Raw genomic sequence first — 24,063 nt, 5'->3', positions numbered from 1 at the left:
AGAAGTGGGGGAAGGGGCAATGGGGAGTTAAGAAATGAGTGTACGGTTGCTGTTTGAGGTGAAGGGAAATTTCTAGTAATGGATGGTGGGAAGGTGATAGCATTACAACATTCTAAATGTGATTAATCCCACTAATGGAATGCTAGGGAGGGGGTGGAATGGGAAGATTTAGGCTGTATATATGTTTCCACAATAGAAAAAAAAAAAAAGACAGTCTAAATAGATGACAGTTGAATGCCAAGGATGGTCCTGGATGGGATCTGAGGATGGAGGACAGGAGGCTCAAAGGGACACAGCTGGGACATAGGAAAAAAAAAAAAAGGAAATACAGAATGTAAGCTTTGTATCTATGTAGAATTTCTTGAACTTCTTAGCTGCACTTAATGGGATTGCATAAAAGAATGTTCTTGTTCACGGCAATTGTACATGTGAATTATAGTGTTTGTTCAAGGATGTGTGCAGCTTGCTCTCCTATGTTCAGAAGACAGCGCAATAGATGATGGATGATACACAGGGAGGGACGGAAAGAAAGAAATGGGGGAGTGACAGCATGTTAAAGTTGATAGATTGGGGTATCGGGGGAGGGGGGTCAGGGTATGCAGTGTATGGGGTTTGTATCATTTTTGCAACTGTTCCTGTAACTTTGAATTTATTTCAAAATAAAAAAAAAAAAAAAAAAAAAAAGGCCAGGAACAAAAAAAAAAAAAGAAGAAGAAAACATAGGAAATACTTGTGACCTTCGGTTAGGCAAGGATTTCTCATATAAGACACCAAAAGCACCACTCATGAAAAAAAATTATTAAATTGGATTTCATCAAAATTAAGAACTTTTATTCTTTGAAATACTGTTAAAAGAATAAAAAGACAAGTCACAGACTCAAAGAAAACATTTATAAATCACATATCTGATAAATTGTAACCAGAATATATTTTAAAAACTCAATAATTTAAAAAAAGAGAACACAATTAACAAATTAACAACAGAGGCAAAATGTTTGAATAAATACTTCACCAAATATATATGGATGGCAAATAAGTACCTGAGAAGATGTTCAACGTCATTGTTAGGAAAATGCAGACTAAAACCACAATGAGATATCCCCTGCACCTTATTAGATTGTCTAAAATTAAAAAGACTGATCTTATTAAGGGCTGGCAACCATGAGGGGCAACTGAAACCTGACACTGCTGATGTAAAATGGAACAACTATTTTGGAAAACAGTTTGGCAGTTTCTTAACGAGTTACAATCATTTATCATATAACCCAGCCATATCAACCCTAAGTATTTACCGAAGAGAAATGAAAGCACGTATACATACTAAGACATGTACATCAATGTTCACAACATCTTTGTAATAGTCAAACTCTACTACCAATGTAAATATCCATCAATAGTTTAATGCATAAACAAATTGTGACATGTCCCTACAATAAATACCACTCCCCCCAAAAAAGGAGCAAATTACTAATACACACAACATAAATGAATCTCAAAATAATTATGCCGGAGTCCAAGAAGCCAAACCAAAAAATGTGTACTTACTGTATGATCCCACTTATATAAAATTCTAGAAAATATAAACCAATATATAGTGACAGCAGATCAGTGGTTACCTGAAGATGGAAGTGGGAAGGAGGGAATTAGGGATTTTAAAAAGGGGACAGGGAAACTTTTAGGGCTGATGGATCTGTTCAGTATTGTGATTGTAATAATAACTTCATAAAGGTACACCTAATTTACCAAGTTATCAAATTTTACAGTTTAAACATATGCAATTTATTGAATGTCAATATATTGCAATAAAGTTATTTTTAAAAATAGAAAACCTACCGATCTGATTTGCCTTTTTTAATACCCTTTAAATCTTCTGTCATCACCTATAAGGATAAGCATAATATACAAAGAGTTTCTATCTACCTTTCTAGCTTCCTCCCCTACTACTCTCCCCACATGCACCCATATTTCAAGCATTTCATTATGCATGGTGGATTTCTGTACATGTCTTTGTAAATGTATTGTTTTCTCTGCCTGACACAGCCTTCCAGAATCATCCTCTTGATGGAATTCTACTTACTGAAACCTTTCCTGATAAATATTTTTCCCTAATTCCTTAGCCAGACACAGTCAGCTGTTTACTCTTTGGTTTCAGCAGTGTACCCCTACTTTGTACTAATTCTTTATATGTCTACCTCCTTTCCCCATATTCAAAAATAACATACCTCTCTTATTCATATTTATGTCCTCAGTGTTTAAAACAGTGACTGGTACAAAGTAAATAGACAATAATGTTTGTTGGATCAGTTTGCCCTGAATTGAATTTCCATCTTGTGATTTTCCAGACAGAAGGTCATAATTTAGTGCTAAGTGTCACAATTCAAGTAATAAACAAAAATGTTGGCACCTTCATTTTCAAGGATCTGAGGCTTGAGAAATATTGTAATACACTTCCAGGTCAGAAAAGAATAGAAATTCCTGTATCAGAGGTACCCATCACCTAACCAGATGTGTCAAATCTTAACATTTTTCCCCCTGTGCTTCAGATTTTTTTTTCATTTTGGGGTGTGCGTGTGCAGCAGGTGGGTGAAGGGGGTAGGAATACAACTACACACACACACACACACACACACACACACACACACACACACACACACACAGAGTTCAAATCCCTTGAGTATCCTTCCTTCAAGGCAATCACGATTCTAAATTTATTATTCCCAGGCTTTATGTTTTGTGTTTGAACACACACACATACACACACACACAAAACAAAAATACAGCAGTTTTACTTTTTAAAATTTATATAGAGGTTTTATAGTGAATATATCTTTTTCCCATCTTGCTCTTTTCATTCAATACTGTATTTCCGAGATTTATTCATGTTGATGCATATAACTGTTTGCTCATTTAAACTGTTTAGTTTTCTAGACTATGAACAATACCAGTTCATTCATCAATTCTCTTTTTGATAAGACACTTCATTTGCTTCTAACTTCACCATGACAAACAATGCCACTATGGATGTTAGACATGTCACATGCATAATAGGAGTTTCTCTAAGGAAGTACCAAACTACTCTCCAAATTAATTGTACTGATTTTCATTCCCACCAGCACTATGTGAGAATTCTTGTTGCTCCACATCCTTACCAACACTTGGTATCATCAGACTTCTTGATTTTTGCCAACCTAATGAGAATGAGATGGTATTTCCCTATTTTAAGTTTCAATTCCCTCATTATTGCCTTCCCGACAATTTACATTTCCTTTTCCATAAATTATTTGTGTATCCTTTGATTTGTCTTCTGATTTATAAATATATATTTATAATTCATATTTATTTATTGCACCTCAATATAAATATATAAACCATATAAATCAATATAAGTAAAAAATTAAGATGGCCTCAACTCTCTTTTCCACTACTTAGGAGCTATGTATCTCATCTGTAAAACAGGAATAATAATGATCTCAGAAAATGGTTATGATAATTAAAATGAGTTAATATATACTTAAAGTGCTTAGAATATTTCCTGGAATATGGTATGTTTTATAAAATGATTAGCCAGTTATTGTTTTACATAATCTTCTGCTAGTAAACTTGTTACAAATACCTTCTTGCAGGCTGTGAATTACCTTTTACTTTGTTTAAAGTGAGTTTTGTGAAGAGAAATTCTAAATTTAATGGAGTCAATTTTTCACTATTTCCCTTTAATGTCCATGTTCTTAAAACCTCTTTCTCTCCCTGATTCTCCATTTCTTTATGGGAAAAGTCTATCCCTCCCTTTCATATCTTGCTTAATTTAAATTTAAAATTATATTGGTTGTTAGGGGTATGGGTGGATTTGAGTTTCCTTTTTTTGTCTTTATTTCTTTTCTGGAGTCATGAAAATGTTCTAAAAACTGAACAAAAAACTAATTGTGGTGATGGATGCACGGCTGTATGATGGTACCATGGGCAACTGATTGTACACTTTGGATCTTTTGGTAAATTAGATGGTATGTGAACAATCTTATTAAAAAAATGAGAAAAAAAGTTATATTGGTTTAAACAAGGTAAAACTTAAAATATACAACCATATATAAATAAAATGAATTTATAATAACTCTTACCCTATGACATCTTTCAAAGGCTTGTTTGGTTTCTTGTAAAAGATTAACCACAACTTCTTGGGATAGGAAAGTTTCCCCATGAGTATCAATACTGGGCCCCAGTGGTAAGTTGGTACGTTGTCTAATTCTCTCTTTCAAATCTTGAATACTGGACACCATACAGGCAAATGAAAAAGAACATTTTACTATACACAGATTTCAACTGCAAGTACTTGTATACACAAGAAAGAAAAATGGGCAATGGCCAGACACCTAAGTTCTAATTCTAGTAACCATTTCTATGAAATGAAGCAAGCCTCAACCTCTGAACAGAAGACTTTTCATCTGGAAAATGAGTAAATTTGGAGTGAGTAATCTCTAAATCCTTTCAGCTCTGCCAACTCTAACTGTATAATCAGAAACTCCTTATTTGTGTGGTTTCCTCAGGAGTGAGTTATTTCAGTAAGTTAATATTCCAGACAACTAAATGATCCTGTTTAAAAATAAAACTTAAACAAAACTGCCACTACTGTGATAGGCTGTTTCATGGAAGACTGTGGCAAGTGTCAATCTGAGGCTTCATCTGGTGCTACAAGATCTGGTTTTGCCAGATCTTACCTTCACTGATCTTATAATCTGATCATTCCTAGTGTTTCTTCTAAAAAGTTGAGGTTGAGTTTATGTATCTAGTATGGAATTCTTTAACTTCTCCATCGATTTACTGTTCTGTTGTTGTTTTTTATGAGGTCCTTGTGTAAGGACATTAGTCAAAGCAGCATGCTATTTTGTTAAAATACATTAATAGTATTCCTAAGGTATTTAAAAAATAAACCTTTAACATTTTAACTATTTTCAAACATATTTAACCATTTAAACATATTGTACATTTCTTCACTACCTTAAACAAGATTTTTAAACATAATTTAACTGAGGGTCATTTTGAACATTTATTACATAGTGGTTTCTTTAGAACTTCAGATTTTTTTCTTTGCTCCCAGAATATATAGTTCCAGGCTACTGCGAACTACTTTTTGAGAAAAATTCTTATGAGTGTTCTTTAGTTTACTCTTCCCTTCCTTGCTACTGCCTTTCATATGCTACCTCTTGCTCCTAACTGCAACCTCTCCCAATCATTATTTAATATATGACAAAATGGGAAATAAGAAACTGATTTGGTTATGTGTGTGGACTCTAGACTCTAACTGTATGGTTCCACAGAAGTCATTCTGTCTCCTTCTGGAATCAACTGGACTCTAGATAGTTGAGATATGGGCAACTGAAGTACCACTAATCCTTACTGTAAATCATTTTCCTCTAGCATGTGAATAATCACAGGCTTTTAAGGCATGAACTCAGTAATTTTATGCTCATCACCAAAAAGTTCAACAATTAAGGGTACCCAAATTGTGTACTGTTTATTTGCTGTTTTATTTCACATGTGCAACAACAACAAAATGATGGACTTTCCTGTCAATAACCTGGAATAATTTACTCAATCTGAAAAAAAAAGAAAGAAAGAAACTAAGGAACCCTTTGTAACACTGGTTTTCTGCTTTACATTTTAATCACGTTGTGTTAGGTCATTTTAATACGTGGCATAAGAGACAGGTTTTGATACATGGTGTGCACAACTTGAGTTAAATGAGTTCTTCATATTATAACCCAAATAACAGTCAATATTTGACAAGTTTGTCCAAAATGATAAAATTCTTAATATCTCTAGTTTTAACTATAATACTTAACAAAACACTCACCCTCCTGTGCCAATGGATCTCTTCTGATGGTTTTTTGAATCATAATAGCGCTGTAGGATCTGAGCACTTCTGCTTTTCAAATAACCAGTCTCCACCTCAATATAGTTCTCCAAATAGGAAATGAAAATGGATTTGATAAGCTTAGACAAGAAAGTCTGTTTATCAGTACCTAAATTAAACTCCATCAACTTGCTGGAAAGATTGGTGGTTCTTTTCATGGAAAAGGGAGAAAAAAGATTAATGCATATTTTAGGTATAGTAACAATACTAAGGAGTATACATACATTTTTACAGTGTGACTTAAACGACTTCTGTTAAACCATCATGTTTTAAACTTTAGGAGAGTATATTAAGATGCAGAAAGCAGCTCTACAGGTTATATATAAGGTAAAATGGAATATTACAAACAGCATTGTGCTTGAGATTTGCTGTAAACTCCTAGAGATAACCTAGGAGAAGAAACTGTGGGGCAATCAGCCAGTCTACAAATGGCGACAATGGCAGAATGGCTTCACGTATGCTTCAACGGTACCCACGTCAGAGCACTGAGAAGTTTACTCTCTTTTCACCCTCTTTTGTCTTTGTCCATGTGGACTTTCCTCTAATTTCCTATTTCCCATCGTTGAAGACAGGGTCACAACAGTGCTGTTACTGAGATGGACTTCATGATAATGGTTACTTTTGAAAACCCTCATCCCAAAATGATGACACTGAAGAACAGCAATAGGTTGAGAAAAGTCAAGGGGAAAAAAAAACAACTCCAAAAAAGCTTCTGATAGAAAATATCTGAACAGTAACAATGCCACCTACAAACGCACAAGACAAATTTCCACATCAGACATAAGGCTGAGACTGACATTCATTAAGAATATTACTTTTTTTCATAATTTCAAAGTTTTAACTGCAGATAAATATAATTATACTAGTTCTTAGAAAAAAATTAAGTAGCAAACTATATCATAATTAAAATCATAAACAAAATTCTCAAATCTTAGTTTAAAAAAAGTAAATAAGGTTTTATGTTTCATTAAAGTACTCCATTACTATGAAGGATAATATCTAGTTCCTCAAGTTAATTTATGCTGCTCTTGTACAATACTAGTCTTACAGCTAATCATTTTTTAGTGCTAAAAGGTATACTGCTAACTGACATACTGTTATTCTAAAATACCTGAATATGTCCCCATTTCCTATTATAAAAAGAAAATATGACACATATTATAATATTTTAATAATTAAAAATATACCTTGTATATAGATCATAGAGATTTTTGAGATACTGTTCTGCATCAGACTTCCTACATTCTTCTAATTGGTCTTTCACAAAACTCTAAAAGAAAAAAAAAATCAACATTCTGTCAAATATTAAATTCTGTAACTTCTCAAGATATATTTTTCCTCTAAAATTACTCCACATTCTTGAACTGTTCTGATTTAAAATCCAATGAAAAAGGCAATGCACAGAAAAAGACCAATCATAAAAAATAAGAAAGCAGGTTTTCAATTTTTATTGCATCTGACATTAACTATAGAAGAACTATATAACTCTTGGGAAAAGTATTACGAATATAGAAATACCTTTTCTTTTGAAACCAGCCTATCCTGTTTCATGAGATACAGCAACAAAAAAACGAAGGCTTTATCAATGAAGTAAATTCTTTAGAGCAGCATTTCCCAAAACCGTGGTCTGGTTAACACACATAGGCATTACTCTATACTAGGATTCCATGGCCAGTAAACTTAGGAAATGCTATATATTACATCCCACTCCCAGAGAATCACAATACATAATATACCTTTAAAGATTATTAAAAGTCCTGAATTGTGTTTAAAAAACAAACACATCTAATGCTGCTTAATCCAGTAGTAAACAGTTTAGGAAATCCTGCTTTAAAGTCTAGTGCCATGCAAGTCAAGGTTGAAAATTACATTCCTGCTTTTTCCTTTTCATGTTAGTACCATATAATAAAAAAATTCTATAGACTGCACTTGTAATTCTGGTTCAATTTCACAAATGCCATCTCTTGGTCACAGTGGGGATCAAAAATAAAATCTAAGGCTATCCTACTACACTCTATTACTACTATTATACTCCACAAATTTCAAGCACATGCTTTGATGACACTTAGTAATTAACACCTTTTCTTGGTGAACACAACATTTCATAACAACATGATATAGGCACACTTTCCCCCTTAATGCATAAGTAGATTACTATTTCTAAGGTCACTATGTAAGTAAACTTAATTTTTAAGAACTTTTAAATTATAGGAAAAAACCACATTGCCTTAAGAATTACTTAATTTGTCACTGTTTAAAATTACCTGTAATTTGATTTCAAATACATTTTGAATAAGTTTAGCCAGTACTGTTTCTGGATTACTAAAGATATCTCCAACTTGTTTGTTCACCCGTTGACAGAGTACTGCTGCATCTTCAAATATATCATTTCTCAAGAAAGCACCCTAAAGAGCAGAGGCATTTTACATAGTAAATATACAGTTTTAAAATGGTTTTTAAAACACAAATTAGCATAAAATAAAATAAAATTCAATAAGGTATTACCTCCTGACACTGCTTTATATAAACATCAACACAATGGGAATAACCCTACAAAAAGTAAAGAAATACATTATTATCACTGTCCTGGTTAAATTTTAAAAATAACCTCAATACAAAAAAGCGTTACATATAATAAAGCTAGGTTTGTGTCCTGGTGAATGGTCAATAGTAATAGTTAATAACCTAAATAAAATTAATTGTACAGAACTAATAACCTAATATAGAGGCCTTTCCCCAGTTACTTTCTATAATGAAATTGATCAGCTGGATCCTAGTTGGACTTTAGACAGAAAGAAGGAAGCTGAGGTATAGCTGAAATTTTTCCTCAATATCTGCCATATGATCACCTAGCCATCACCTTTAAACTACAAAACACACATGCACACATGCTCAAATATTCATGGTCTTGAGAAAAGGTTTTATGTATAATTGACTTCTTTCCTCTCTTAGATTCAAAGCAATTGCCTTCCCTTGCTAGAATCTGGACAGAGCTGTGTGTGAGCCTTACATCCGGCAGCCTGGAAATATACTTCTTTAATTGAGTCCATTCTAACAAAGTGTATTTAAAACAAAATAATTTGAAATAGTAAGCTCATATGAGCTACATATAATTTGCCTATTAACAAATCGTACCTAAAAATAAGTAAAGCAAGCAAAATATACCGTTGTCTCAAGAACCACCCTCACTACTCATTCAGATATGTTGCTTCAATAAAAAGTCCAACAAACTGCTTCCATTTCCCTAACTGATATAAATATGAAGATGCAGATTGAAGGAGATACAATTTCTTTAAACACCTTTGCAGAAATCCTAACAGGGCTTCTTTCCTCAATTCAAATTCCAGGAAGACAGTTCCATGATCATAGAATCAACACTCCTTTGTATTATCATCTGAGATCCCTGTGAGGATCTCCTTCTTTCTGTCTAAAGTCCAACTAGGATCCAGCTGATCAATTTCATTACAGAAAGTAACTGGGGAAAGGCATCTATATTAGGTTATTAGTTCTGTACAATTAATTTCACTAGTCACATTCCATCTAATTCTTGTTCATAAATTCCAAATATTTACAGTCAATCTTTTTTGCTTTTTGACTTATACACATCTGACTGAAAAGATACATTAACAAACAAAAAGGAAGACAATATGGTTTTCTACATCAAACTAAATAAAAGAGTCATTCATAAAATATTAAGATAATTGAATATAATTCTTATTTAAATAATATTAAATACCTAACATTTAAGATCATTTATGGAGAGATAGAGAATGTATATTTAAACTATTCAAAACAATGAAAATTAACTAACAGGGGAAAATCAGAGACCATAACAGATAAAGCCTTGAAGACTAGTCTTCTTGGTTTTGTTTGTTTTTTTAAAAAACTATTTACCTTAAAATGAAGTAAAACAGCTGCTACTTCTCTCATTCTGGATATTTCACCTCTTCTTTGAGCACTAGTAAACTCCTGAATCAGTTGACATTCTAAATCATGGTACTTACCTAAAAAGAAAAAGAAATTCAACCAGCTATAATGAGGTACATGAGGTATCAAGTTATATACAAGTATCTGAATTATATCTACATTATATATTTACAAATATAATGAGTACAGATCTAGCCCACTTTTGAAAGAATTACAAAAACAATATGAGAATATAGTGGGCCTAACTCCTATAATATACTGTGGTTTATAATCTTTATTTCTGAAGATGCAAAAATCTTCTAAATTGCTACAACAGCTGAGCTCCCCCATAGTCTGATTCTCAAAAACAGCAGCCAACTGGGGGAAAAAACCTCTAGACACCATTTCTGACAGTAAAAAATAGGAAAAATCTGAAAGCTGAAGCTATGGAAAGGGCAAGGAGGACTATGAAAACTTTACTAAAGTTCAGACGCCTCTATCATGAACAATAGTTGGTTGAAGCATCAAATTTCATCCCAAGACAATAAGTGGGATTTGATTCACTACATTCTTGGGGCTAGTATAGTTCTGAATGGACATCTGAACTTTGGACTAATCTATATCAATTAACAGCATTCCAAGGAAGTTCAACTATCTATGTCATCCATATTTTAAGAACTTTGGAACAATAGGTGGTTTTATGACTCTTCTATGAATCTTCCCAAACAGTGATCCAGGCTACCATGGAGCAAGCAAACACAGTGGTCTTTCCAGAAACCTGGAATTTAGGCTAAAATGTAACACAAACATTGGCAAGAAGCAAACTAGCCATGTAAGGAATTAAACAGATATTGAACTGTTCATGAGTTTACCTTTTTAGAGATATATGTATGGACACAAAACAATCTTCAAGATATACATTATTAAATTTAAAAAGCAAAGTATAAAGCTATTTGTATAGTATGCTACCAATTATTTAAAAATAAATGAGATAGGAGTAACACAGATATGTGTGTGGGTATTTATGTGTGTTTCTATTTACTCATGTGTATATGTATACAGATAAATGTATTCACACACTATATACACATATATACATATACATACCCATACACACACACACACACACACACACACACACACATATAACTTATGTCCTGTGCTTGCATATCCATAGAATATTCCGGAAGAATACCCAAGAAACTGTTAATGGTTGTTTCAGGGATGGGAATCAAATTCAGGGATGAGGTAGATGATACTGCTCCCAATATCTCCTCCTCTATGTTTTGCTTTTTTTTTTCCCCCTTTTACACAAGTAGTTCTGTTACCTATTCAAAAATTTTTAATAAACAGAACCTCACTTACTTGCAATCTTGGATTTCACTTCTGAAAATCTGAAATATAAATACCAATGATGAAGTTCATTACTTGTGACAAATGTACCATAATAATGTAAGATGGTAACAAAAGAGGAAATTGGGTTTGGCCTATATGGGAACCTTCTCACTATCTTTGCAACTTTTCTATAAATCTAAAACTAACATAAAATAAAAAGGCTATTAAAAAAAAAAAAAAAAAGCCTAAGGATAAAGAGTACTGACAGGGAACATGCCAGGTGACAAAACTGAATTTGGACAATTCAGATGAGGTAGCTGGTTCTCATTTAGAAAATTCAGATTGAATAACCAATTCTCTTTTAAAGAGGGACATGCAATTTGAGGAGTTCTGCATGAGGCTCTAACTACACGTCAGTCCGAACACTGAGTTATTGTCTTTACTCATGTTCAGTAGCACTTTAAATTCACTTGACATTTTTCTCTCCCCCCCCCTCTTGTGATTGTTTAATGAAATGAAGTTTCATTATTATTATTTAAAAGGAAAACAGTAAAAAATAAGTATATAAAAGTGAATTATTTTAAAACTAGAAAAATAAAGGCTGTAAAAAGGATCCAGCAATATGCTTAGCAAGAGTAACCACAAGATCTTCACAAAGTCAAAAACTAAAATACACATCTACCATACACTGGAAAATTTTCAAATCTCTAATATCAAAGGAGAATGCATAGCATGGAAAATTAATGTTGAGAGATCCTATGCAGTCAGTTTGAAAAGAGAGTTGAGTGGTTGGCAAAAAGAGATGCCAAAGACAGATGAAACAGGAAAGAAAAACTCAAGTTACACAAATAGGATATATCAAAGTCACAGTAGGTACCAGGGTACATATAAGACCATATCAATCCGTGTGAAAAAATTAAATCGGAATAGGATATATATTCAACTTCAAGGCTTGTTTAGAGGCTAAAACAAAATTGCAAGTGAAGTATGTACTGCAGGGTGGGAGAAGATGAATGTATGTGTTTTGGAGGGGAAAAATAAGATGGAGAGAGAGGTGGGAGATATAGCCAACAATTAACAAGCACCTATTTTGAGCCAGACATTTTAACCATTTAAGTAAATGGTCTAATTCTCAAGTAAGATAAAGTTTAAGAGGAGTTTTGATGGATGACTTTAAGAATCATTACAATAAGTTAAATTCATAATGCTGGGCAAGGATAAGATTATTAATAAAAGCAAAATAAAGACAGATGATCATTACTGATAATCCTTTAAGAAGATATAAAGAATTGAGAGCAAAAAATATACAATTTTGGAATCCACTTGTTTGGGAGATAACCATCAAGCTTTTAGTATATTAATACATCTATATTTGATCTGTACCTGAAGAGCTTGATGTATCACCAAAAGAAAACAGATAATTCCAAAGGAAAGACACTTTTTTCAGATAGTCACATGGCGAGGAGGGAGGGAGGCATTCTACTACCAAGATTTTATTAGTGGATCTGACATTACCTGGACTAGAGAACATCATGAAAGATGTTCCCTTTCAGTAGACAGTTTCTTTTAGGATGAAACTGTTAATACTTAACTTAACAATGGCTCTGGGGGCTTGCATCTAAAACAGGGATTCTTAATTTGAATTAAGGGTTCTATGGGCAGACTAAAAAGTCTAATTGTGCATATCTTAATTATTTGAGAAAAGTTTATAGCATTCTTCAGCTTTCAAAAGTAACCAAGATTCCAAAAAGCCTAAGAAAAGCAGCTGACCTACCCTATGCTTAAATTTTTCCTATCCCCTACCATGCTGAATCTCGATGTCCAAAAAAATGAAAATTCAAAATCTCACTTTGCTCAATTTCAAACTTCCCTTTCATCAAATCTTTTTTTCAGAAGAAAAACAAAAGGCTGAAATTATTTCAGGATATATCATTAAATTTAGATATTAAGAATAGATCATATTTTTTCAATCAACTATTTTATAGTGTGTCTTGTACAAAGAAGGTGCTCAATAAATTCTTGAATTAACAGGAAAAGAAAATCATTCAAGGAAAAATACAACTTTATTTTATAAAGTACAACATATATTCAAATTAGCCCTTGAGAAATAAAGTATCTTGAGAAATAAGATATACCTATCAAAAGGTAACTCCTGGGCAATTAGGTGCAACTTCTGAATGATGTCTGCTGCCTCCTTTATCTATTAAAAGTAAATAAATAAATAAAAATTAAAAAAAAAACACCTTATTCATCCCCCAAATTAATTGTATTTTTGAAAATAGTAATAACGCCCACAGTACTGCCCCCAAACAATTTTCTTTTAAAAATCCACAACAAATAAAACCTTGTAAGCAACAGGAATACATGTGGGGAATTACCAATAATGAGACATTAAAATAAACATTTCTCTTTCTAGAATACTAGAATTTTGTAATTTTATGAGGCTACAATCCCCATCGAAGGAGAACTCGCAATTCGAGATTATTCTGAAAAAATTCAAATCATTGCAGGCTGAAAGCAGAAGTGTAAGTCTATTACAAGTTTATGAATACAAAAAGGATAAAGTTTATAAAAATAATTTAGGTCATACTGCTTCATATATATCCTACTTTAAGCTAAGTTAATAAAACAGAACAAAACAAAATTCTCTGTTATGTAGTGAACATTAAATTTATAACATGTTCTAAAGGCAAAGATAAAGTTTAATATAAAGTCTCTGGAATAAAACAAAGTATATGTGTGTACTTATTCAAACTGTAAAAGTAAAGGACTTAGACAAAGGGCCTCAAGTTCTGAAAATGCAGATTTTTGACTGTTCTTCATACCACAGTATATGGTATTTATATAATGTTCACTTTTTCTTTAAATTTCCCATTAGTACTAAGTTTTATTTGGCACAGAGTAAAGTGTTAACAGTTCAATAACAGTTTATGATCATTCAAAGACTCTTACAAATGGGAAGGAAGAGCTAAGAACATCAATATAGATATTTCTACATAAGTAGCCATTTGAAATCTGGCAAGAAACTGTGGATAACAACAGCAAGGACTGTTGGGGTCTCTTGCTCCAACTGATAACGAATACAACATTTCTGCTTCAGTTACCTCTTCTTTCCTAGTCAGCACGTCACTGTCATTTTCAGTTACCAACAGTCGTTCTATCCTGCTGTGCATGGGCACAAGTATCACTGCAGTACCATTTTTCACCATGCCATTTAGTCATACTAGCGACCAATATCTATCTCCCTTCAGAAGGAAACTGCCTGGCTAACAGCCAGCTCTGTGTTTTCTCCAGGAGTTTGTCCTTGTTCTTTTACAGGATGGATGCTTTCATTAAGTGCTGTTTGTAAATTTCACTTAATAGAGTAAGTAGTGTAGCAATAAATAATGTTTGTTTTATTGAATCCCCACAGCTAACTATTTCGGGAAAAAACAAAACAAAACAAAAAAACCCTGTTAAAGCACAGTTTTTAGCCCTTAGGTCCATCAGCTAAAATTACTACTGCAACTTTCCACCAAAAGCACAAGCAACAAAAGGAAAAAAAAAAAATAGATGAATGGGACTTCAGAATTTAAAACTTCTGTGCATCAAAGGAATTTATCGTGAAAGTAAAAAAACAACCTACAGAATAGGAGAGAATATTTAGAAACCACGTATCTGATAAGGGTTTAACATTAATATTTTTTTAAAGAACTCCTACAACTCAACAACAAATTAAGAGAAATTAGCTTAAACACTCTGTTAGTCTATACCTATTCCTAAATAATTACAAATAGCTGAGTGACCAAGTGAATGAACTCATAAGAATAGAAATATTTTTTCTTTCAAGTAAGACCTCAAAAATTAAGAGACAATAATAATAGAGCTACACAATTACTTGAGAATAATTAAAAAGTATAAAGAGCAAGGAATATAATTTCATGATGTAAAACATCACAAAAAAATACAAAACAGGTTAAAAATAAGTTAATCGATCAAAATCCAAATGCCTGCTTTGAATGGCATTCAAATAGACAAGCCAGCTCACACTGGGTAAAATATCTGCGTTTTGGTTATAATAGAGCATAAATACACTGAACAACCCAACAGGTATGACCTGAATTATATACAATTATTTTATATATAAAACATTTTTATATGTATATTATAAAATAAATTTTAATAATTTAATATAAATATGTATGCCTATTTTTAGAAAACTTATAAAATAAAAACAAAACATTTCATAAACAATCCTGAAAAACAGTTCAGTGTTCAAGCCTTGTGTACACTTTTATACAGAAAAATCACGTAAATGTGCAAAAGCTAGATACTGCCAGTGTTTTACAAATCTAATTTTATCACTTTTACTTTATAACACAAATATAATTACTGAAACACATTCTTTAAAATACTTTTCTTAGACAAATTATCTATACATATGAAGCCTATTTTTCCAAGATCTCTAAAAATGATAAACTCTAAAACCCTAAGCATCCTATTCACAGATGTTGTTGATTTTTCATACTTACTTAGCTTTTAACATAGCACTATCTAAGATATTCTATGAAGTAAATTTGGAATAATTCAGGAAGACTGTATTTATTACGTTAGTGGACAATGTTACTATGTGCATATGCTACCCATAAGAGCGTCTCCTTTTTCATGCCTTCTGATTTTTTTTCCCTTACTTAGGGGAAGAAAGTGAGTAAACTACTTCTTACAAGACTGTACAGCAGCCAATATCATGTACCCTTAAACTACAATTAAGTGACTAGTGCTAAGAAAAGCTTAACATAAACAATTAATTCAGATTTTTCAATTCTCCTTGGCCCAAACTATGCTTTAATTATTTGGAATCAATATTCAAGAATTAAAAAAATAACTAGCAGCTCTGAATTCTTTGTACAGAAAGACATTACAGCTTACTTAAGTCAGACTGCCCAGTGGAATATAATTATTCAAAAACTATAGGTACTCTGTTAACATTAGAAGGTACTTATGGAAAAGAAATATTTATGAACACAGTTACTTCAGCATTTCTAAATGGCACATAATTTCATATGGGCCATCAACCCAGTTAAATATTTGAATATCAACACTTCATTAGCAATATGCAGACAAGTGTGGTAATTTACACTTCAGAACTCTGGAGAGTAATATTTGTAGCTTATAATTAGGACAATGTTATTAATGCTGTGATTTGCTTTCATCTTTCTACCATACTTACCTTTTCAGAATTTGTAAAAACATCAGATTTCAATTCTCCATCCAGAAACTCATTAAAGTATTTCATCAGTTTCTGAGCTTCCACTGCCCGTTGTCTTGGTGTGTTTACCCCCTCCAACTGGTCTCCAAGGTGACAGACCTTAGTTGCTACATAGCTGATGTGCTCATCTAGTTCTTGGAAATGTTGGAAGGCAACCTAGGAAAAACATGCATAAGCATAAAATACAGAGAATCCTGTTTGTAAGTTGATACATATTAAAACTTAATAACTAATCTCATTGTTACTCTCTAACTTAGGTAACTAAAGATAACATAGTTACATATGACACAATCTAAAAAAAAATTCATGTTCAGTAGCATAACATGATCTGAAAACTTTTTCACCAAGTTGCAAACATTTACACCTTTAACTATTAAAATAATCATATTTTATTATAAACACATTTATTAATTTTAAAGTTACTATCTATCCTGCTTAACAAAGTACCCAGGACCATTTAGCCCTAAATAATGACTCTGAAAACAAAGAACTAAGTATCAAAGGGACAAGACACCTGAAGAATTGATTCTTTTGCTACTAGACAAAAAGAGAGTCAAAATGTCAGAGGTAAAAGAAACTGATTAGAAATAGAGTATATAAGAGATATTTTAGTTATTTAAAGAGCAATGCTAATACTACATATGAAATAAAAATTGTTTTTCTCCTGCTTTGAAAACAGAAAAAACTGCAGTAATTCTACAGAGGCAAAGGTACATTACTTCCTAGAATATTCTTCCCTTTCTCCCAGGGTACACTGATTATCCTATGGCACACAAATATTGCGTGCAACAAATGCTTTACCATTGCTGCTAATAAAATTGATAGTTAAATATGGTTCGTTCGTTCTAACTTTAAACTGAGGGATGGGGAGGGAAGCTGTTAACACTTATTGAGGACTTCCGTGCTAGACACTGTTCTAAGCATATTACATGTATTAACTTACTTTATCCTCACAACAACCCACTTTACAGATGAAAAACTGAAGAAAGAAAGGTTAAGGTGCTTGAGATTATGTAAATAATAAGTTGCAGAGCTGTGATTCAAACTCAGGCAGGCTGGCTCCAGAACCTGTTAGTTTAACCATTAATGCTATTATTATTTCCAAGGGTAATTGCATTAGGAATGTTGGTAACCATCACCATAACTATTTAAGAACACATCAACAACCCTGCTTCCCCACCCTGAAAACCCACATTCCCCATCTTATTTAAATTAATGACTTCCTTATCAAATATTTTCTTACAGACATAAATACTTAAGTGAAAGAATCCAAAATAGATGAAATTTTAACAGAAACCAATTTGATAATCCCTTACACTAAAGAACAAATTGTCTCTGGTAGGTAGCAGAGCTAAACAATGCTCCTCATACTATACTTAGAAAGGGCAGTCAAATGCCAGATCAGGCCTGGGCTGTGAAAATGGTTCAGAAGTTCCAGATTAAGTTTAGGGCCTAGGAGCGGCTAAGAAGCTTGGCCTACTTAACCCCAGAGCAAATCTAGTGGCTTGATTTTACTCCAGAATAGATGAAGGGAGAGTTCTGCATCTGCTTTTCTCAGAGTAACACTAGAATTCTCACTGGGACATATACTCACAGCTTTTGTGAAACTTCTCAGACCAGGGTTCCTCTAGAAAAAAATCTGATCCAGGCAACAGTTGGTCTTATGCTACTTTGTGTTACGATTCAAAGAAAATGCAAATAATTGCCTAAATATTCAAGCTAATAAAGAGCCCCTAAAAGTGCAAGTCAGCTGAAGTGTCATCCTTGAAAATCTGGGCTGTCAGAGGGGAAGAAAAGATCATACCAAGCTGGGTATCACTTTCTGAGACAGAAGTACTCTCATCCCAAACCAAAATTCAGTAGCAAGCCAAGGTCACAAGTAGGTGATAATAGGCAATAGTTAACAATGGGAGGGGAGCAATAAAGAGATAACTCCACAATTACTGTCATTTCACTAGATTTTTAAAAGAACTTAAAACAGGAAAGAAATAAAGACATTACAGACTACATAAACTATTCAATGCTTAGCTAAATGTGTACCTGATTGCTTTTTTGGAGCTCCTGTACCTTCTTAGCAAATTCCTTGGCTTCTTTCTGACATTGTTGTTCTAGTTTCTCTACTTTCCTTTGAATCCTTTCATCCATTACCTGGAGTTCCTGAATATGATTTACAAATTCTTCTAATAATCTAATAGAGGAAAGATACAATATGTATCAACCCAGCTATGATTACTTGTTAGGAGCTTACCAGTTCACTTACAATTACAAATAAAGTCTTAAGAAGAGTTCCTTGAGCTAGAGACGGTCACGTGAATTTTCTTGGTAGCAGCTTATTAGGAATTTCTTTAATCAATGAGATCAAGTACTCTGGGTTACTTTATGAATGCTGCACAGCTCTGTCTAAGCATATAGTTTTAAAACAAACATAACTTTCAAAATACAGCCAATCTTCAATTAACTTTTCAGTGGATTATCTCTGCAGTGAATGAAAACCTCACCGAGACTCCCCATTAACTTCTAGAGTAGAAACCAACTTTGTAGCCTATTTGAAACAATCAAGAAGGTACATGTACTACATAAAAATAATACTGTGCATTTAGGGTTACAGTGATTTTCTGCTCCACTGATTCATAACTGTACTTGAAACAACATATTCAACATGTTATTTTTTTTTAGCAGCTTAAACAACCCTTTCTAATTTCTTAAAATTGAAAAAAATTAAATTCTTATACTCAATAAAAGCTCTTCCCTCACACCAGTTAAAGACCTTCTCTAAAATGAAAGGAAATGCACAATCCCAAACTTCTAAAGCTCAGTTTAGATTGCTTATCTTTTGTTAGCCAATTGTTAACTAAAATCCCTTTACATGAACATTAAGAAGGGAACCCAACAGTTACCTCTATTCCAAAAATAAATTTGTACTTGATTGGATCTATGAAATAAACATATTTTTACTTCACCTTTTTGGATCAAAAGCTTCTGCTCCTCCTCTAGAACCTCCTCCCGGGGTTCTCCATACAAGACGTTCAATATACTCATCTGCCACAAAAGGCTCCTAGTTTACAAAATAAATATTCTTTAACAAAGTTTTATACCACTTACAAAAGAAAAACAGAGCTCTACCATGTAAAAACATAAATGAAATTAAGTTACTAATTATTTAAATACATTTGTATCATTAATATACAAGATTTTTCTCAGTCATTAAAAAAAAATTACTTGATGAAAATTAAGATATCAGAATACAAGAACAGTAGTAATGACCAAATAGAATGCCCCAACAGAAAAATGAGCAAAGAACAAAAACAGGCAATTTATAAAAGAAATACAAACGGCCAAGAATCATGAAAAATACACAGCCTGATTCATAATCAAATAGTCAAATTATCACTTGTTTTCCACCTTGAAAAGTGACAACAATCTTTTTTTTTAATTGTAAGATGCAATGCAGGAGAGGGTAAGCTGACATTTCTCTCTTGCTATTGTTAGAAATGTTAGCAGTTTTTATCTTTTTGGAGGACAATTTGGTAAAATGTATCGATAGTGTTACAAATGCTCATAACCTTTAACCCAAAAATTCTACTTTTAAAATTCTAAAGGGAAAACAAATATGAACAAAACAATTTTTGCAGAATGTTCAATGAAACATTATGTATAATACTGAAAAACTGTTTACATAAATATTCAACAAAGGCATAAATGACAAATTTACAGGATGAAAGACTATGCACCTATTAAAATCATGTTGTAAAAAACATAATAAAATGAGGAAAATTTTTCACAATATAATTAATATCAGATGAAAAAGGCAGGATACAAAATGCTCTAATTTTCTCAGGGCAAAAATAATAACTTTACAAAAAGATATTAGAACAGACATCTCAATCAAATGTTCACCATCAGCAAATAATACATGTTTTGACTAATACACACTAATTTACATACTTGGCATCCAACCGCTTTCAGGCAAATGGATGCCCACTATTGTCTACAATGGCACATAACTTAAATTGCTAGCTACTGGGGATTCCAGTTTGAATTTGTATCTGTAAAATTTTCCATTTAATACTTTTCACTGATAAACATTTATTCAACAAAAAACTTTCAGTGCCAAGCATTGTTATATTATGGAATAAAAAGTGTAAAAAACAGACTCAAGAAATTCATGGTCTAATAGGGAAAAAAACATAAATTAAAACTGCAATAGTGGAGGTAGGGCAAGATGGTGCATAGAGAGGTGTGGAATTTAGTTAGTCCTCTAGAGCAACTGGTAAACAACCAGGAACAACTAGTAAATAGTCTGCAACAACTGTTGGGGGACATCTGTGACTGGACACACATCGTACACCAGCCTGAAATGGGTGGAATGGTTGAGACTGGAGCATAGAAATGTAAGTAAAGCTCCCCTAACTGCAGCGCTGGCACCCCCCCCCCCCCAATGGTATGGCAGACTGACCTGAAACGTTCCCTCTGGAAAAAAGAAGCAGGTTACCTGAAGCGAGGGAAAGTAACTCAACCAAGCTCCAACTGTGGTTTTAATTAGCAAACATGGACTACTGAATACAAGTTACACGCATAGATAAACCCAAAGCAAACAGGAAAGGAACCTGAGATTCCTCCCGGAGGAAAGGAGGCAGGGCTGACGGAAAAAAATAAAAATAAAAACAAACAAATAATTAAATAAAAGCAGAGGCTTTTGGAGCCAGCTGAGCTCAGAATAATGGAAAACGGCTGTATCCAAAGAAAAGGGGCACAGAGAACCAGGTACCAACACTGACTGACCAGCTGGAGATTGGCTCTGAAAAGGGGCCTTCTTTCTTTTCCCCTGATTTTTTTTTCTCTTTTCTCTTTATTTTTTTCTCTCATTTTAAGTAGCTCATTAGAGAAAGCCTCAGGCATTTTCAATTGTCAGCACTAACCCAGGTAAAGGTGGAGTTAACAGAGTCAGAGAGACAAAGGAGGAATTCAAGTGTAGAAGATAACTCCCTAAAGGGTGTATCTTCTCTAAGATAAGGAGGGTGAGACCCAGAAACAACTTAAGCTTGGCTTCTTAAACCCTTGGGCATGGCCAGGACAGGGTCCAGAGAGAATTAAATATACCAAACCTCTTTACACTGGTGGGGAGCTGCAGGCTAACAAGCTCCACCTGCTGGGCAGGACAGGAAAAGCACAGTGTCAAGAGGCCTAAAGGAAAGTCAGTCCATCTTCTGCGTCTCACCCTCAAGGAAATCTGATATTGAATACAGCCTCCTCCTGAGACCTGGCCCATCTGGTCTGGGAAAATCTGCTTGGGGTAATCAAGGAAACCAGAGGCCAAGAAAACAAAAAATTATAAATCACACTAGCAAAAATGAAAATATGGCCCAGTCAAAGAAACAAACTTACACTTCAACTAAGATACAACTAATTATTAATCAAACAAATCTAAATCAATTAAAAAATCTATCAATGAACTGAAGGCAGATATGGCAAAAGAGATGAAGGATATAAAAAGACATTGGGTGAATGTAAGGAAGAACTCGAAAGTTTGAAAAAACAGTAGAACTTACGGGGAACACAAGAGATGAAAAACACAATGGATACATATAATAGCAGACTTGAGAGGCAGAGGGAAAGAGTCATGAACTGGAGGACAGGACATCTGAAATGCTACACACAAAAGAACAGACAGGGAAAAGAATGGAAAAATAAGAGCAACATCTCAGAGAAATGAAAGGCAACATGAAGCATGTGAATGTGTCACAGGTGTACCAGAAGGAGAAGAGAAGGGAAAAGGGGCAGAAACAAAAATGGAGGAAATAATCTCTGAAAAATTCCCATCTCATATGAAAGAGATAAAATTACAGATCCAAGAAGTACAGCACACTCCAAACAGAACAGATCGAAGAGACCTATGCCAAGACACGTAATAATCAGATTATCAAATGTCAAAGACACAGAGAGAATTCTGAAAGCAGCAAGAGAAAAGCAAAGCATCACATACAAGGAAAGCTCAAAAAGACTTTCTCTCAGTAGAAACCATGGAGGCAAGAAGGTAGTGGTATGATATATATAAGATAATAAAGGAGAAAAACTACCAACTAAGAGTTCTAAATCCAGCAAAACTGTCCTTCAAAAACGAGGACGAGTTTAAACTATTCTCAGACAAATAGACACTAAGAGAATTTCTGAACAAGATACCTGCCCTACAGGAAATACTAAAGGGAGCACTGCAGGCAGATAGGAAAAGACAGGAGAGAGAAGTGTGGAGCACAATATTGGGTGATGGTAGCACAACAATGTAAATACACTGAACAAAGATGACTGTGAGTATGATTGCTAGAGGAAGGTTAGGGGCATGTAGGATACCAGAAGGAAGGATAAAAAAAAAGACTGGGACTGTATAACTTAGTGAAAACTAGAGTGGTCAATGACGGTGATTAAATGTACAAATATGTTTTTACATGAAGGAGAACAAATGAGTGTCAACTCTGCAAGGTGTTAAAAATGGGGTGATACTGGGGAAAAATATAATCAATGCAAACTAGAGTCTACGGTTAATAGGAACATTGTAATATGCTTCCATTAATTGTAACAAAGGCAATATATCAAAGCTAAACATCTATACGGGGGATACAAGGGAGGGGTATGGGATTCTTGGCATTGGTGGTGGTGTCTGACTTTTTCATTATATTTTATTTTAATTTTACTTTTTCTTTTGTTGCTTTTTAGTTGTCATTTTTTTCTTTCCTTTTCTTTTTACTTTTTTTTTTTTTTTTTTTGCCTCTTCCTCTTTCTTTGTGGAAGAAATGGAAATGTCATCCTTACATAGATAGTGGTGGTGAATGCATAACTATGTGATTACAGAGGGAACCACTGATTGTTTATTTAGGATGGAATGTATGGTGTGTGAATACAACCATCTAAAAAAATAAATAATCTGACTTTGCATGAGCAAGTGTGGACCATAACTGCTGGCCTTATGAGGGTTCCACCAAGTCACTAACAACTAAACATTTATAGAGACTGGAACTCAAACAGGGATCTAGGAACAAGGACATAGGTGAGGACAAAGACAGAGACACAGCACTGGGGAGACAGACAAGATGTGGACACAGAGATAGGAGCAGAGAAACACACAGAGATGCCTGGGACAGACAAGCGGGTGCGGACCAGGATTCAACAATGTAGAGACATGGAGGAAGGGACACAGTCAGGCATGGATGTACCCATGTGGCCCCCACAGTGAGCTGGCTGCCTGCTATGCCCTTCCTAGCGTGTATTCCTCTGATTGTGGCCTCAGGGCTTTGCTAATGCCATCATAAGTCTGTCCTCCCTCCATCCTAACTGGTCCACATCTACAGAGTCTTAAATTTGCCTCTTCCTCCAGGAAGCCATGTGAATTCCAGAATGAATAACTTTGGAATTTATCCTGTCAGTACTAGGGAGCCACTGGAGAATCGAGAACAGGGGAGGGCCACGGGCAGAGCTGTGCTCTACAGAAGTCAATCAGAGCAGTAGTGGCCAAAGTGTAGGGACATTAGCATCACCTGGGAGCTTGTTAGAGAAGCACATGTTGGACCCTACCCCACACCTACAGAATCTGCATCTCTGGGGATGGGAACCAGGAACTTGTGTTTTGACAAGCCCTCCAGATGATTCTGATGCAGGCTAAAGTTTTAGTGGCATG

The 24,063-nt window shown here is 33.9% G+C and overlaps 1 protein-coding gene across 1 annotated transcript in view; it reads right to left on the bottom strand.

Moving 5' to 3' along the window:
- EXOC5 (exocyst complex component 5) overlaps positions 1 to 24,063 on the bottom strand; it is a 73,555-nt gene that overhangs the window by 22,550 nt on the left and 26,942 nt on the right. The window contains exons 2-12 of the mRNA XM_037832635.1: positions 19,355 to 19,449; positions 18,435 to 18,582; positions 16,356 to 16,550; positions 13,282 to 13,346; positions 11,177 to 11,205; positions 9,800 to 9,909; positions 8,411 to 8,455; positions 8,170 to 8,310; positions 7,093 to 7,175; positions 5,846 to 6,055; positions 4,113 to 4,260 (exon numbers count right to left, since the gene is read on the bottom strand). Coding sequence (XP_037688563.1) covers positions 4,113 to 4,260; positions 5,846 to 6,055; positions 7,093 to 7,175; positions 8,170 to 8,310; positions 8,411 to 8,455; positions 9,800 to 9,909; positions 11,177 to 11,205; positions 13,282 to 13,346; positions 16,356 to 16,550; positions 18,435 to 18,582; positions 19,355 to 19,449 — 1,269 coding nt within the window. The remainder of the gene's footprint in view (positions 1 to 4,112; positions 4,261 to 5,845; positions 6,056 to 7,092; positions 7,176 to 8,169; positions 8,311 to 8,410; positions 8,456 to 9,799; positions 9,910 to 11,176; positions 11,206 to 13,281; positions 13,347 to 16,355; positions 16,551 to 18,434; positions 18,583 to 19,354; positions 19,450 to 24,063) is intronic.

The sequence above is a fragment of the Choloepus didactylus genome, chromosome 4 (assembly GCF_015220235.1).
Source record: "Choloepus didactylus isolate mChoDid1 chromosome 4, mChoDid1.pri, whole genome shotgun sequence".
Lineage (NCBI taxonomy): Eukaryota > Metazoa > Chordata > Mammalia > Pilosa > Megalonychidae > Choloepus > Choloepus didactylus.
This window is presented reverse-complemented; position numbering and strand designations above follow the sequence as displayed.